The sequence below is a fragment of the Strix uralensis genome, chromosome 5, assembly GCF_047716275.1.
Source record: "Strix uralensis isolate ZFMK-TIS-50842 chromosome 5, bStrUra1, whole genome shotgun sequence".
Classification (NCBI taxonomy): Eukaryota; Metazoa; Chordata; class Aves; order Strigiformes; family Strigidae; genus Strix; species Strix uralensis.
In genome coordinates this window covers 87,221,741-87,235,256 of record NC_133976.1, presented here as the reverse complement: position 1 = coordinate 87,235,256, position 13,516 = coordinate 87,221,741, and the positions used below count along the sequence as shown (strand labels likewise).

General features: G+C 41.3%; 1 protein-coding gene across 1 annotated transcript in view; it reads right to left on the bottom strand.

Moving 5' to 3' along the window:
• WNT7B (Wnt family member 7B) overlaps positions 1 to 13,516 on the bottom strand; it is an 89,748-nt gene that overhangs the window by 39,213 nt on the left and 37,019 nt on the right. The window contains exon 2 of the mRNA XM_074872113.1: positions 3,277 to 3,503. Coding sequence (XP_074728214.1) covers positions 3,277 to 3,503 — 227 coding nt within the window. The remainder of the gene's footprint in view (positions 1 to 3,276; positions 3,504 to 13,516) is intronic.

Genomic DNA, 13,516 nt, shown 5'->3' with positions numbered 1-13,516 from the left:
GTTGCAAGGATGGACATTTGCTTCTATGTCTTGCCATCTGGCTGCTGCTTGGTTGTGGCTGGAAGACATGCATAGTTGGAGCATAATGGCACCCAAGAGGTTGTGTTGGCAACAGATGCACAGCTGTTGGAGAAGCCTCATGTTGGGGGAGTCTGGGGGTTTGCTTTGAATTTTGAGGGGGGAGTGTTACATTGGGATACGAATTAGAATAACCATAAATACGCACTTGTCAGTGCTCGTGGTAGAGCCTTGGCCCAGTGGCTAAAGAGTAGATCCTCTCTTTCCCATGCAGACTGAGAGCAATTAATATCATGCTGTCGTAGTTTACTTGCCCTCTCCACACTACAACCTGAATAACTTGCCTTGATCGTTCATCTCCATAAGCAGTTCTGGGAAGAAGCTAGATGAGCTTTCCTTTGGGGTGAAATGAAAACCATGCCTGTCTTTTTTAGTCTTAATGCTTTCTTCAATCTGTTCAGGCAGAACCAAATGCCTGGTTTAGTGTTTCTGTATGTGTCAGACACGGATGTGTTTTGTTACACGTGTGAATATTTATGCTTACAAGTATTTTGTACCTTTAAGTGGTTTGGGTTTTTTAAGCTTTGTCTTTTTTTTTACTTTTTTACCCCTCACTAGTGTAATAACACCACTTCCTAAACCCTGTCCTTTTCCTAGATATTGACCACATCATCTCTGGGTGCTACTCCACTAATAAAACAAATAAAGACATGTGGATTATGGGATCCTTTATAGACCTGCATGGAACTCATCTGGCTCAGCTGGCAGGGGTCATGTAAACCTTCTCCATCCGTTAGAGTTTGTGTGGTTTCACACCCAACAAATGTCAAAGCAGAACTCAGCTACAACTGCCAAGTTTTGTCTGTGTTTGGGTTAAGCCATAAAAGAACCCACCAAATTCCACATCAGTCATTTCAGAGTTGTAAGAAACCACCCAGGTTCGGTGAAGAGGTCAAGAATACAGTGATCATTTTGGCAAATATGGATCAAGAAAACCCTGTTTTTTCAAACTTGGTATAGTCTGACCAACCTGATAGCTGGTCCATCCTGATGCCAAACAATTTTTGTTCCTTGTAGCTCTTATTTTGTTTAGAAATGTTGAGAATGAAGGCACAGGCATGACTTGTAGTCCTCTAGGCATTTGGACTGTGCTCACTTGCAAGATTTCTGAGGATGAAAGGAGTCTCTCTGGTGAAGAGGATTATTACTCATGAGTACAAGGATGGAGCTGATGAGGTGCCACAAGATTCTCAGCTTGAAGAAGAAAGCAGGAGTAGTGAAAGCCTTTTCACCAGGAAGCTTAGTGATGACATCAACTCTGGTACAACCATCCAGAGAGTGACTCTTCAAGGACATGAGCGATCTCACAGAAGTTATGAGGACTTATTCGTCTAAGGGTCAGAGCATGCCTGCAAGTTTTGGCAGATCAAGACAACATACCACAAAGAAGTACAATGGTGGCATGCTTGGTAGCTGTATATTTTCTGGCAGCAATGTCATTTTGGACATCAACTTCACACAAACAAGCATAAGACCAACCAAGAAGGACCAGACCTGTGATTCTAATAGTCAAGGCAAGTGACTAGATGTTTTTCTGGTTCATTTAAAGTTGAAGGTAAAAGTCAAATGTTAGGTTATCTCCTGTATATGGTGTCTTGATAACGTTTAATGCCTTCCACTTACACTCTTTTTAAGAAACAAACGTTAGGCAAGAAGTATTACCTAAACAGAATTAGAAATATGTTAGAACAAATGTGGGAAGAGACACTAAGCAAATTCCTCACTATCAGCTTTTCAGCATCAAAATCAAATTCTACCAAACTTTTTTCTAAAGTTCAAAAATTTCAGGCTTTGCTTTTGCCATTGATTTGTTTTACTGAGTCTTTTTATTACTAGTTTTAGCCCTCTCCACTTCACTTCTGTGATTTGGTGTGGAGTAATGCTCGCAGAATGACAGATTCTTTGCAGGTGTAAGTCAGTTCCCCTGATGCCAATGGATTTATTCAATTACGACACTTCACAGCTGGGCCACTGTGCCCTTAAAAAGCCCAGACCTCAGCCAGACTCTCAGACTTGCATGTCTTTTGAAAAAATATTCAGTTCCATTGTTGACTTTTGGTGTTCATTTCACGAGGGTGTTGGGAAGAAAAACCAAAGCCTTGATCTCTAGTAACAACCAAAGCACCATATAAGTAGTTTCCTCTTTGCACAGATGGGACGCAATGTTATGCCTTTTTTTCACACAGCTTTAACGAGATCTTTTGTCTGACCACATTCAGTTGTGTTGGAGGCACAAGACTACCCAAACCAATGAATTCAAGAAAGAGGTGTCACCCAAAGAAGCACCAGGCAGAAGAAGAACAGGCTACAACCCCACTGAGAAGCTGGATGGTATCACTCTGAGAGCCCTTGTGAGAGCCACCCACTACAAAATGTTATCCCAGCACTGAGCAGCAAACAGTATGAGGGATGGTAAGTGGGCAGCTCTTGGGGGAGAGAGAAAAAGCCAGGAATGGGCTAAGGATACTTAAGCTGTGTGATGAGGAAAATAATGATCTCAGTGCTGGAAAAAATTTGCATAATGTCCCCTATGAAATAATATCAGATGTAGGATAAATGGAAAGTGATCAATTTAACTTCTGTCAGCTAACAGCTTGTCAGGCCAGGGTCCTGTATTATTTTATTTGAATATATTTCCTGCCTCAAATCATTTGCAGTATTTTCTTTACAGTATGATAGCAACACTAGAATGGTTATGTATCACTGTCATATATTGGAAGGCCAGTGTTGTAGGCATTATACTTCCATCAGTTAATTGAGACTCTGCTATTACTTAAGCTTGTGAGAAGTCTTCAGAGGGATGTTTTTGGAGCTGATTTTAGTTCCTTTTTGATTGGCCATAATATGCACTGCAGTTATCATGGCAACCTCTAACAGGACGACAATTGGAAATACTTTTGCATGGGGTGTGATGACTCTGCCCTTGGATGCCTGTGCAGGCATCTGGGTCATTGCTGGGTATGAAGTCACACAGCTATGAACGGCTTATTCCCCAGATCAATAGAGATTTAGTGTCTCTTGTCAGTTACTTTTCAATGAATGAAAACATACAGACCACAGTTGTTCTGGGAGCATCACTGTTGAACTCCAGTAGACAAATACTAGAGGGTTACAAACCTTTACAGGACCACAGTGAGATATCTAAAAGAAAACCAGCCCCAACATATCACTTCAGGACCATATTAGAGACACCCTTACCTACTCGAAGCTCTTGTCCAAAGACTGTTTTCTCTCCCAGCGCGGAGCAGTTCCACCTCCCGTACCGAAACTGGTACTGGCACTCATTGATTCCCATTTGTGCCCCTTCCCCAATCACAATGATGGCATCAGGGCGGCTCTGGCAGATCGCTCGCTGCCGAGGGGCCAGGCCTGGGATTTTGTTGCAGATGATATTAGCTCCTAAAGCCACCACGGATGACAAAGCTCTGAAGAAAAAAAGCAGAAAGACACATTATAACCAAATTGAGGCTATTAATTGCTTTTGCCATGTGCTGCCATGCAGGCACTGGGCAAAAGGGGAAGGGTTGGAAGTTGGGTTCCTGTAATTATGCCAACTTATCCCAACCTCTCTGGTCTGCTAAAAGAGGTTGGAAATCTTGCAGTGATTGCTGATCTGATTTGTGCCAGAAACAACAAAGAAATGGAATTTTGGCACTTCTGCTTCCAGTCCTACACAGAGCCATCAGCTGATGAGATGTGAAAAGCAAGACGTATTTAATAGTGATAATTGATTGTCCACAAATCTCTGAAACTCATGTCTGCTTTGAATGGCCTGTGTAGATTCAGGCTCAGTCTTTTAGTTACTGCAGCCAGTTCATCCATCCCTCATTTGAAACTGTTAAGCACAATTTAGAGAAAGACTTGACGCTACCAACCCTCTTGTCCGTTATTACCCTCAGGGTATTGAGTGATTAATGAAAGTTCACCAGCATATCTGTGCTTTTAGATCTGGCAAATATCATGGAGCACATTGGAGTGATCCTTAATATGTGCCATCCAGACTAGAAACATTTGTAGTCCTCATTCTTCAAGTATATTTTCAGAATCCATTATAAAGTTTGCTCATAACTTGCACCTGCCATATGTTTCCACTTTAGTGCGTTTATTTTTCATTTTTCAGCTCGCTTTTCAACATCTTTACAGGCTCATTTTTCAACATCTTTACAGGCTACATTTTAAGTGGTAATATTTCTGAAAAAATGAGACAACATAAGTACACGTTCAGTGATGCCTCAAGTCGCATCTACCGAGCACCAGCCAGGCCCATGCCAGGATGTTTCAACTGGCTCTGGCCAAGTCAGCAGGAGCAAAGAGAGCAGTACAGCTGCGTTAGCAAAACCAGCCTTGCTCAGCATGGTGTCATGGACCCTAGAAAAGCCCCTGCCACGCTGCCCAGCTGGCTGTCCCGCTCCTCAGCTGGCAAACCGGGGCGCCGAGAGCACCGCTGCTTCTCGGCACCTGCAAGGAAGGATCTCCACAAACCATCTCCCCTCCTTAGCTTGTCCCAGCTTAGTATTGGATCATACGGGTAATTTCATTTTCCCATCAAATGCTGTTGTTGGCTGCCTCTGTAATGTAAAGATGCTTGCCCAGATCATGCTGCAGCACCTTGGATTTAAGTGAGGTTTCACAGTAACAGAAGTCACCATATATAAATAGATTAGTAACAGGATACAGACTAACTTCCCCATTACCTTCCTCTCCATCTTGAACACTGACTTAAGCCTTTCTCAGTGTTAAAAATTTCCCACTGGCAATGCTCCTTTTGGAAAATGATGACTAAAGATAATTGAAGAATTTTATAGGAATTTATCAACTTCGTCGCAAAGGTAACACCAAAATTACATAAATGTTGCATTTCAACAAAATCAGAGTGTTTCATTTTGCCATTTCAATAAACTACAGTAAAGCCAAAGCAAAAAGGGTGAAATGGAGAACTCTTCCCTGGCCAAAATGAAATACTACTTTTACTGTGGAATGGAAATTCCATGATGATTCACTCTACCTTTAATAGGTATTTGTGCATCTTTTCCAAAGTTAACAATCCATGAGAAATTCGCCAGTTGTATTTTTTTTATTTATGGCTTGGGGGGAATTTATAGATATAGAGATAAGGTATTACAAACACAGAGCATGCATGCCATGTGGTACTACTACCTATTAAACAAAAATAAGAACAAAATGTGGTTGCAGCTCCGACCACTCACAGTGTTTGGACCCGGAGCACTCAGACCTGTAGCTTTAATTCATGTTCCTTTGGCACTGAGCAACAAAGCTGGAGCATCAATTGCAACCAGCAAGTCCCCAAGATTCATGCAGCTTTTGAGCTAAGGTTTTGTTTCTGGTCCACCTCTACTTAAGCAACTGAATAAAATACTTAAATTATGAAGTCTTTAAATCAGGGCTTTCCAAGAGATATGATAATCTTCAAAAAAACATTGTGAGTTTGATGTACAGATAATAAGATTCTCTGACCTTTATCACGGCACCTAATATATTAATTTGTGGATTCAAAAGTTAATGAAAATCACAAGGGAAAGTATCAATATTTCTTTTTTTTAAAATCAGGCACTTCTCAACACCAAAAAGTTAAAGTGTTGTTTTCTTTCATAGCTCATGGAGATTTTATCTCTCTGACTTCAGCAACTTTCCACATCAAGTAGGATGTACATTCTGAAAATGTTGCAGTAAAATGGAAAGAAAAGCATTTTTACTTTATAGCTGATGTGTTGCAGTCCGAAACATGTACTCTCTGATGACTCTAAAATGCCAGCACCCTTTCCCAAATCATGTTAAAATCCAGGTCTGACCCTTCCTTTTATATTATATATAAAAATTATTTGTATATGGCATAAATTTTTTTAATTAAAAATACTGATGAAAGCTATGAGATAACTTTCTGACATCATTTTTTTTAAAGTGCTGAGCCCCCAAGTTTCCACTAACTATTCTCTCAAGTTGACCAGCAAAAGCATGACTTTCAAAACAAAGGAAAGCAAGAAAGATTTGGCTACAGTATCTACCCCACGTATAATTTTCAGTTTAGTTGCTTCCTCCATACACATTGCTACTGTCTCATAATTAAGTTAAAGAGTGTATTCTTTGGTCTCCCATTGTTTTTGGAGCAGGCCTTGGTCAAAGTATTTTAATACAGTGGGTCAGTTTATTTATCCAGAAAATAAGCATGATCCTATCTGCCTCAGAAGGTATTGTGAGGATATCGTAATTATTATGTGTTTGTAAAGTGCTTTAAGACATTTCTCATTAAAAGAATTAAACTGCAATTATTGGGGGTGGAGGAGATCTTAGTTTTTTTATTATTACTTCCAGGGACTTCCCCCTCTCTGGCCTGAATTTACCAGCATATTCCCTCAGACTTGTTTAACCTACTTTTAAATTGTTACTATAATTTCAGTGCCAAAAGAAATGCTGAATCATGAAACTGAGGTTTTGGAAAACTTTATTTATATTAAAGAAATGCACCCAACAGCATTTCAAGCTTCCTCTCTGCTATTTCTTGCGGCGTCCCTCAGTTTGTGCATCTGTCACACATTCAGGAGGGTTGTGCCACGCTCCTGCCCCTTGGCAGGTTGAAGGCTACATTTATTTTTTTTTTTTTTAACTAGATGGAGAATGTTTCACTTTATAACTGTCAAAAGGCAGATCCCCATGCCACATTTTGGCATGTTCTCCCATCTAATCTTTCTCTGTCGTGCAAACTTCTTTGATTCTTATCACAAATCCTGAGTGCAGCATTTTGTTGAGATTTCTGGGGCAGTTTACAGTAATTGCAACCATCCCACACCACGACAGCCTGCACACGCTTCAGAGTTTTAAGTTGGGTCATCCACATGAGTTATCCAATTAAACATCATTAAACACATGGGTTATCCAACTAAAAAGCATTAGTGGAATAATGTCACATTTCCTAAGCAATTAACAGTAGTGGCTGGCGTATGGAGAGTCTTCACTTTTTTTCATCACTTACTTAGTCATTAATCCAAGGGAAACACCAGCACTGAAATTGAGCAACAGTTATAAACAGAGTTACATCCAAACTAAAATAACACTGATCTGGGCTTGGATAGGACCTTGCAGTTCAAACTTCCAACAAACTAAACCTGAGGAGCAATATTTTGGAAGGACGGATTTCTGCATCAGAATTCTGAAACATCAAGGTTTTCATTCTTTGAAAAAATAACTACGACTGCAGTCACAGCAAGCAAAAGTTCATGGCAGTGGGAGACAAGTTTCAGCTTATTTTCTGAAATAATGCTTGCTTAATTATGCAAAGACAGATGACTACTGTCGCAAAAAATGAAAATTCTCCCTCAAAATGTATTTCCTATTATAGTTGTGTCTTCTCTCTGGGACCTAAACAACTACAGCTTTCCTTTTCACAAAATTATGTGAAAAAAAATTGAAAGATCACAACCACAAAAATTATTATATATTCCAAGCAATTCATAAAAGTAAGGGTCTTTGAGAACACTTCCGAAACTAAACACTGAGGCCTAAAATCATGTGAGTTTTAAGAACATAAAATTTAGTGCAGTATTGCTTGTCGGAAGAGGACCATACTCCTCATTCATAATTTGCTTTCTTGAGTCTCTATTTTGTATTTGCAAATGTAGGCATTTGCTTAACTTGATCACATTAGTCATTTCATTGATTTCAAATGGTATTATGTTCTTGCAACTTCAGATGAATTTCACATATAGGAAGGTTGAAGTCACTTGAACTGTAGTTTATAGAGGGTCTTAGAGCCTTTGCACAAGTGGAAAACATATAAAGTAAATCCTTATAACAGACAGTTGTACAACCATATGCGCTACATGAGGAAAATTATGATCTTTACTGTTGTTAGAAGAATCTGAATTTTGACAAAATTATTAAATAGAACCAAGTATAGATAAACAGCAGTAACTAACCAGTCTTCAGAGTAGTCCCCAAGCTCCTGTAGAGGCAGAGATGTGTACTGAGATTTCTCCAAGGAGCTTAAAATTCAGTTCCAACAAATATATAACAAAAGAAGATGTAAAATAGAGAGATTAAACCAACAAATTTCATCCAGACAAAGCACTTAATAAAAAGTTGATTTTAACCTTTTGATTTAAAAAAAAAAAAAAAGGCCCTAAAAATTCTTCTCTAGCCTCCTTGCTCCCTGGGCAAATAACAATCTACTGCAGGCCAGGGGTGGCTTCGGGAGCTACACCTTCTCCTCCAACACCCTCGCTCATTTGTATTCCTGGCCACACAGCAGCACAGTGCATATTTCCCCCCGAGCTGCTGAGCCAGCCTTACTGCAAGGCCTTTGAATAGATGCCCATAGGGTCACTGTGATCTCACCCCTAATTCTGCTACTCGATATCCACCTGAAGCTGCTGTTGGGCAGGGGGTTCATTTTCAGCAAGGAATGAAGGGATTTAGCCACACGAATCCCATTAACAGCAGAGGAGCTGCAGAGCTTAAACCTCAGCGCACTGTACTGAAAACTTACCCCACCGTCTCTGATAAAAATCCCCATAATGGATTCTTTGTTAGAAGGAACCACCGAGATATTCTGTGGTGACACTGCAACTCATCTGAAACACTACACCACTACCGAACGGTTTACTTAATTAAGAATTCCTAAGTAAATATTTTGAGCGTGCATCAGTTGCAGAAATTGGCAGGAGCATCCCGGGCTCTGAATGCCATCTGCATATGTTTAGGCTTTCAATTTTGTTTTCCACTGCTGGCTTTGGGAAATCATTGCTCGGCACATGTGTTATTGAAATGGAAATCAAAGAGGGCTGCGTGGTACTGTCCTGCGGTGCACTGGTCTCTGCTGGAGCTCCAAGCCCAGCCTTCCAACCTGGGGGCCATGGACAGCAATGTGTTCGCTCCCATTATAAATGAAAGGTGGAGATTTCTCTGAGGAAATCGCCCAAGAAAAAGAGCCCACTATATTGTAGAGTGCAATTACTGGCATGGTCAAGGATGAAAGTGGTGGGATAGTTAAGCTTGAGGGATGACTTACACAGGGGCAGAGCGTGCCTCAGGCTAAACATTGACTTTAGAGAGGAGTGCGAACAAGGACCCCAACCCTGTATTCAATAGTGATGGGGGGAACATCAGCAAAGCCTTGGATGCAAGCCCTCCCCTACCTGCCAACTGGGAGGTGCAAGATGGCTGCTATGAAGCTGGCAGTGAATGATTAGACTTCAGGAGGAAGGAGAGGAGGCATTGCCTAGCAGAGAGACGTCCCAGCGCAGCATGGTGGCGGCCTGTGTGCTGCCCCTAGGACCCATGCTTACAGCAGCCAGCAACAGCTCTGACAAGGAGCATCCTCGGGATCCACATGTTTTCAACTCCTCGCAGATGACACTTTCATGCGATGGCTGCTGGTGTGGTATCTACCCCACTAGTTTTCTACTTTATACCAAAGAAAAGCTTACACCAAGTACCAGAAACAGCAGGTGCAGGTGTGAACATTATGAGACAAAACGGAGATGGTAAAAGCCCCATTACTCAGCAGAGCACCTTCGTCTACAAGAAGGATTTGTAGCCTGTGCCGTGTCTTTAGCTGCTGTGCAAAACCATGGGATTACCAGTGGTCCTGAGCCCAAAATGGAGGATAGCTGGGGAGTGGTACTCGCTTTGGCTTCCCAACACAAGAAACTCCAACTGAAGGCTCAGAAACTTCATCTAAAGAGCATTATGGCAGGGCAGGAGGACTGGGAGTGGTTAGAGACAAAATTTGACTCTGCAACTCACGAGCTGTCACAGATCCCATCAGAGCTTGGTACCAGCCTTTCACTAATTCTTACTGGTTGTGACAAAGCAATGGACAGCAAAAGCATCTAAGAGTCATGAGTATTTCTGGCATAATGTCTCCTGAGCATTACCCTCAAAATGACAATCCAGTCTGATTGCAAGTTGACTCATAGCTTATTTGGTGCATGGCTGGTCCACTGTAATAATTTTTATTCATCAGTCAGTGAGGCAACCCTTGATACATAACAGCATCTCTTGAAGACCTGCTAGATGTCTAGTTTACCTGTGTTCAATTTTTTTACACCAAGGGAAGACTCACAGAGAACAGAAATGCCTCACATGCCTCATACATCCTATTGTATAGATCAGACTAGCAAATTGGACATTTACATTGGACATTTACTGTCTTACAGCAGGCATTCTGAATTTGCACAGCAACCTACTATATAACAAGCTTTTTCTTTCTTGTCTCCAATCACATTATTCTAAGGGCATCTTGTTATATGGTGGAAAACATTCACATCTTGTATATATAAAAATCAATAAAAGTAAAATAGGATGTTAAAATATCTGAAGTGTGGGAAACGTTGATTCCGAAGCAATTTGGGTTTCAAAAAGCGTTTGATTTGCTAAACCAGAGTAAACTGATAGGCCTGTGTTGGAAGCTGCAGGAAGGCAACGGCTCTGCTGGCATGCATGGGGAAATTTGTGAAAGGTTGGAATAGTCCTGCTATGGTCTTGCCAGTGATGGGAGTGGTGACACGTGTGGCATATTTGAACTTATCTGAATAAGTTTCATGAAAAATTGTGTTGATATAAAATTGATTCCTTTTAAAAACCCAGGACCTTACCAGATTTAGAAATCAAACCGAAACACTTCTGTTTCATACAATTTTTTTCTTATGGATAACACAATTAACAGGACCTACCATGTCAGTTCTGCAGGCATCCACACACCTGTGTTACGCCCTGCAAAGTGCCAAAGAACTTCCACCATCAGTAACAAAAAAAATGTCCATTCCTGAGTGCCAAGATGGCTGCTGAGCACTTGCAGTTGGTATTACTGTCTTGCACTATTATTTGCCTTCCACCCCATTTCTGTTTTCCTTTAGCGCTAGAAAGAGTCATGCTGATATCTAACAGAAAGTTACAGAGTTTGCTGACTAGTGATCCACCACAGTGGAAAGCAAAATTACCTTGCAGAATAACTGTGGTGGGATATTGCAGCTCCCCTGTGGGGCAATACAGCTTTGAAATACCAAAACGGCTGGAAGAGATAAGCCGCGGATTTTCTGTGTCGACACAAAAACAATTCAATATCATGGAGAAATAAATTTTCACACTTGAAGATTTAAAATCCATGCTTTTGTTGTGTTGTTCATATAGCAAATAAGAATGAATAAACTCTCTCCATTGCATATGACATATGGGCATTTTCCAAACTTTATCAATTCCAAGCCTTAGTTAAGCACAACTGGAGTGCGTATTTTGGCTTTAGTTTAGCAGTCCTCTCTATTCTGTGGAAAGGTTAAAAGGGAAAGAGAAAGATAAAGTCCTTCGGGCAAAGTCCAAGACTTGGCAAGACCACACCCATCTCAATTTGTGAGATCTGATGAATGTGTGTCACAGTATGGTGTGAAACCGTGGTAGAAGAGTCCTCGTGCACAGAAGTATCTATTCCTTGGTTAGCTCACTCTAAAATGTCATTCCGTTAATAGCAGGTATGCATCGTGCGTTTGAAATCTTAAAGATGGACTGCTGGTGGAATCCATTTTAAAATACATGCTTTGTTATACTTCCCATTTAACATTTAAGTATATGATATATCTTAATTTTGTGGCTTTGCGTGCACAGGGCTTCCACGGATATGATGCAAAATCGAAAGAGGAAACCATGTAATTGTGGGTCTACAGGAAAGGAAGATACCTGCTTCCCAAAAGGAAATAATCTGGATTTACTGCTATGGTGGTTCAGGTAGGAACTCATTTTTGTTAGCCAAGGTCTGAGCAGTCAATGAGAATAAATTCTGAAAATATACTAATAAGCCATTACGTTGAAAAATTAGTCTTCTGTGTTAATTTTAAGACCAGTGGCTGTTGATCATGAGGATGAAATTATGTATCTGGCTTTAAGCTTCACCTGAAAAGCCATACGAAGTAGTCTCAGAGGTCCTTTTGAGGAAGGTGTCAAGGCCATATTGACCCCACACACAATGTGCAATTTGGACCAAATGACCACTGGAGGTTGCTATTTGTGCACAGATACATGACCAACAAACAAGCTGTCTGACTGGTCTTGAATTAGAAGCAGAAGGAAAAAATTAAATTCACTTTGTCAGTGACATTGAATTTTTATACACTGAATACACCAATATACTCTGAGGTACCATTTATTTCTTCTTTTCTTTTCCTCACCACTATTGCCATGGTGGTAAATCTTTGCTAAGGCCATGAGATATCAGGATATGAAATTAAATATCATCCACAAACAAAATTAAAACCTAAACCCATAGGCTTGATGCTGTCAGGTTTACTTACTGGTCTGTTTCTACATCTGGAATGGGTGCAGTGCTCAAACCAGTGGCAACGTTTGTTGCTCTAATTGACCCACTGAAGGCAAGACCGTTGTCTGCCAACACAGAGGACAAAGAGTGTGAGGTCCTCTCTTGATTTTTCTCTACAGTTGATGAAGCTTGGGATGACACACCAAGAGGGGAAGGGCAGCCTCTACTGCACAGGTGTGCAGGAGGAAAGGGAGCGAGTGTGAGGACTGGGTGGACGCTTGACAGAGCCCAAGTGTACCAGGCAGACCGTTGGCTCCTTGACATACTCCCAATTTGGTTGCAGGGCCTTGAGCCCTAGACTTTTTCCTCCTCAATGGCCCACTTTTACCTTTCCCTCAAATTACACTAGTTGGTGTACATTCATTTATAGTGAACACACTTGCATTGTTTCCAAGATGTGGGAAAAACTGGGAAAGAAGCACAAAGAAGCACCATCGCCCTGCCGTGAGCTCAACTTCATGCAGATATATCCAGACTAGCTTTAGGTGAAGTCAGAAGTTGCAGTGCAACCACATACCAGAAGTAGAAACTGTTGACCTCTCCAGGTTTGGCATGAAGGAAGATATTCTTTGCCCTTTTTCAGAGCAACTAATTACACCACAGTTTCTCCTGGGTGATCTGCTTTTGGAATTAAGATATTTTGTCTCTTCTAATATTTTTCTGTTGATGTAGAGGCCTCACACCCATTCTGTGGTTAGTACTGTCACATTGCTACCAGTAAGCAAAATGCCATGTCACATTACTCAGTGGTAGGTCGGCACAACCAGAAAAAGAGTCCATGGAAAATTACACAGGCACAAGCTAATGGAAGCAGAAGAGCAGCATCTGTTCAATTTTAGGTGATGTGACAGATACAGCCTCCCTCCCGTCCTTGGTGTTGGAGATGCAGAGGATTTGCCTGCCTCTCAGACCAAGTTACTTCCACACCATCGCCCTGCCATGAGCTCAACCTCACGCAGATATAGCCAGACTAGCTTTAGGTGAAGTCAGAAGTTGCAGTGCAACCACCACAGGCCTGAGATCAGCACGGGCTGATTGCCTGGCTACTTGTCCTGCTCCTGGGACAGGTTTGGCGAGCAGGAGGTTGTGCTATGGCTATGACAGGTAGCTGTAAGA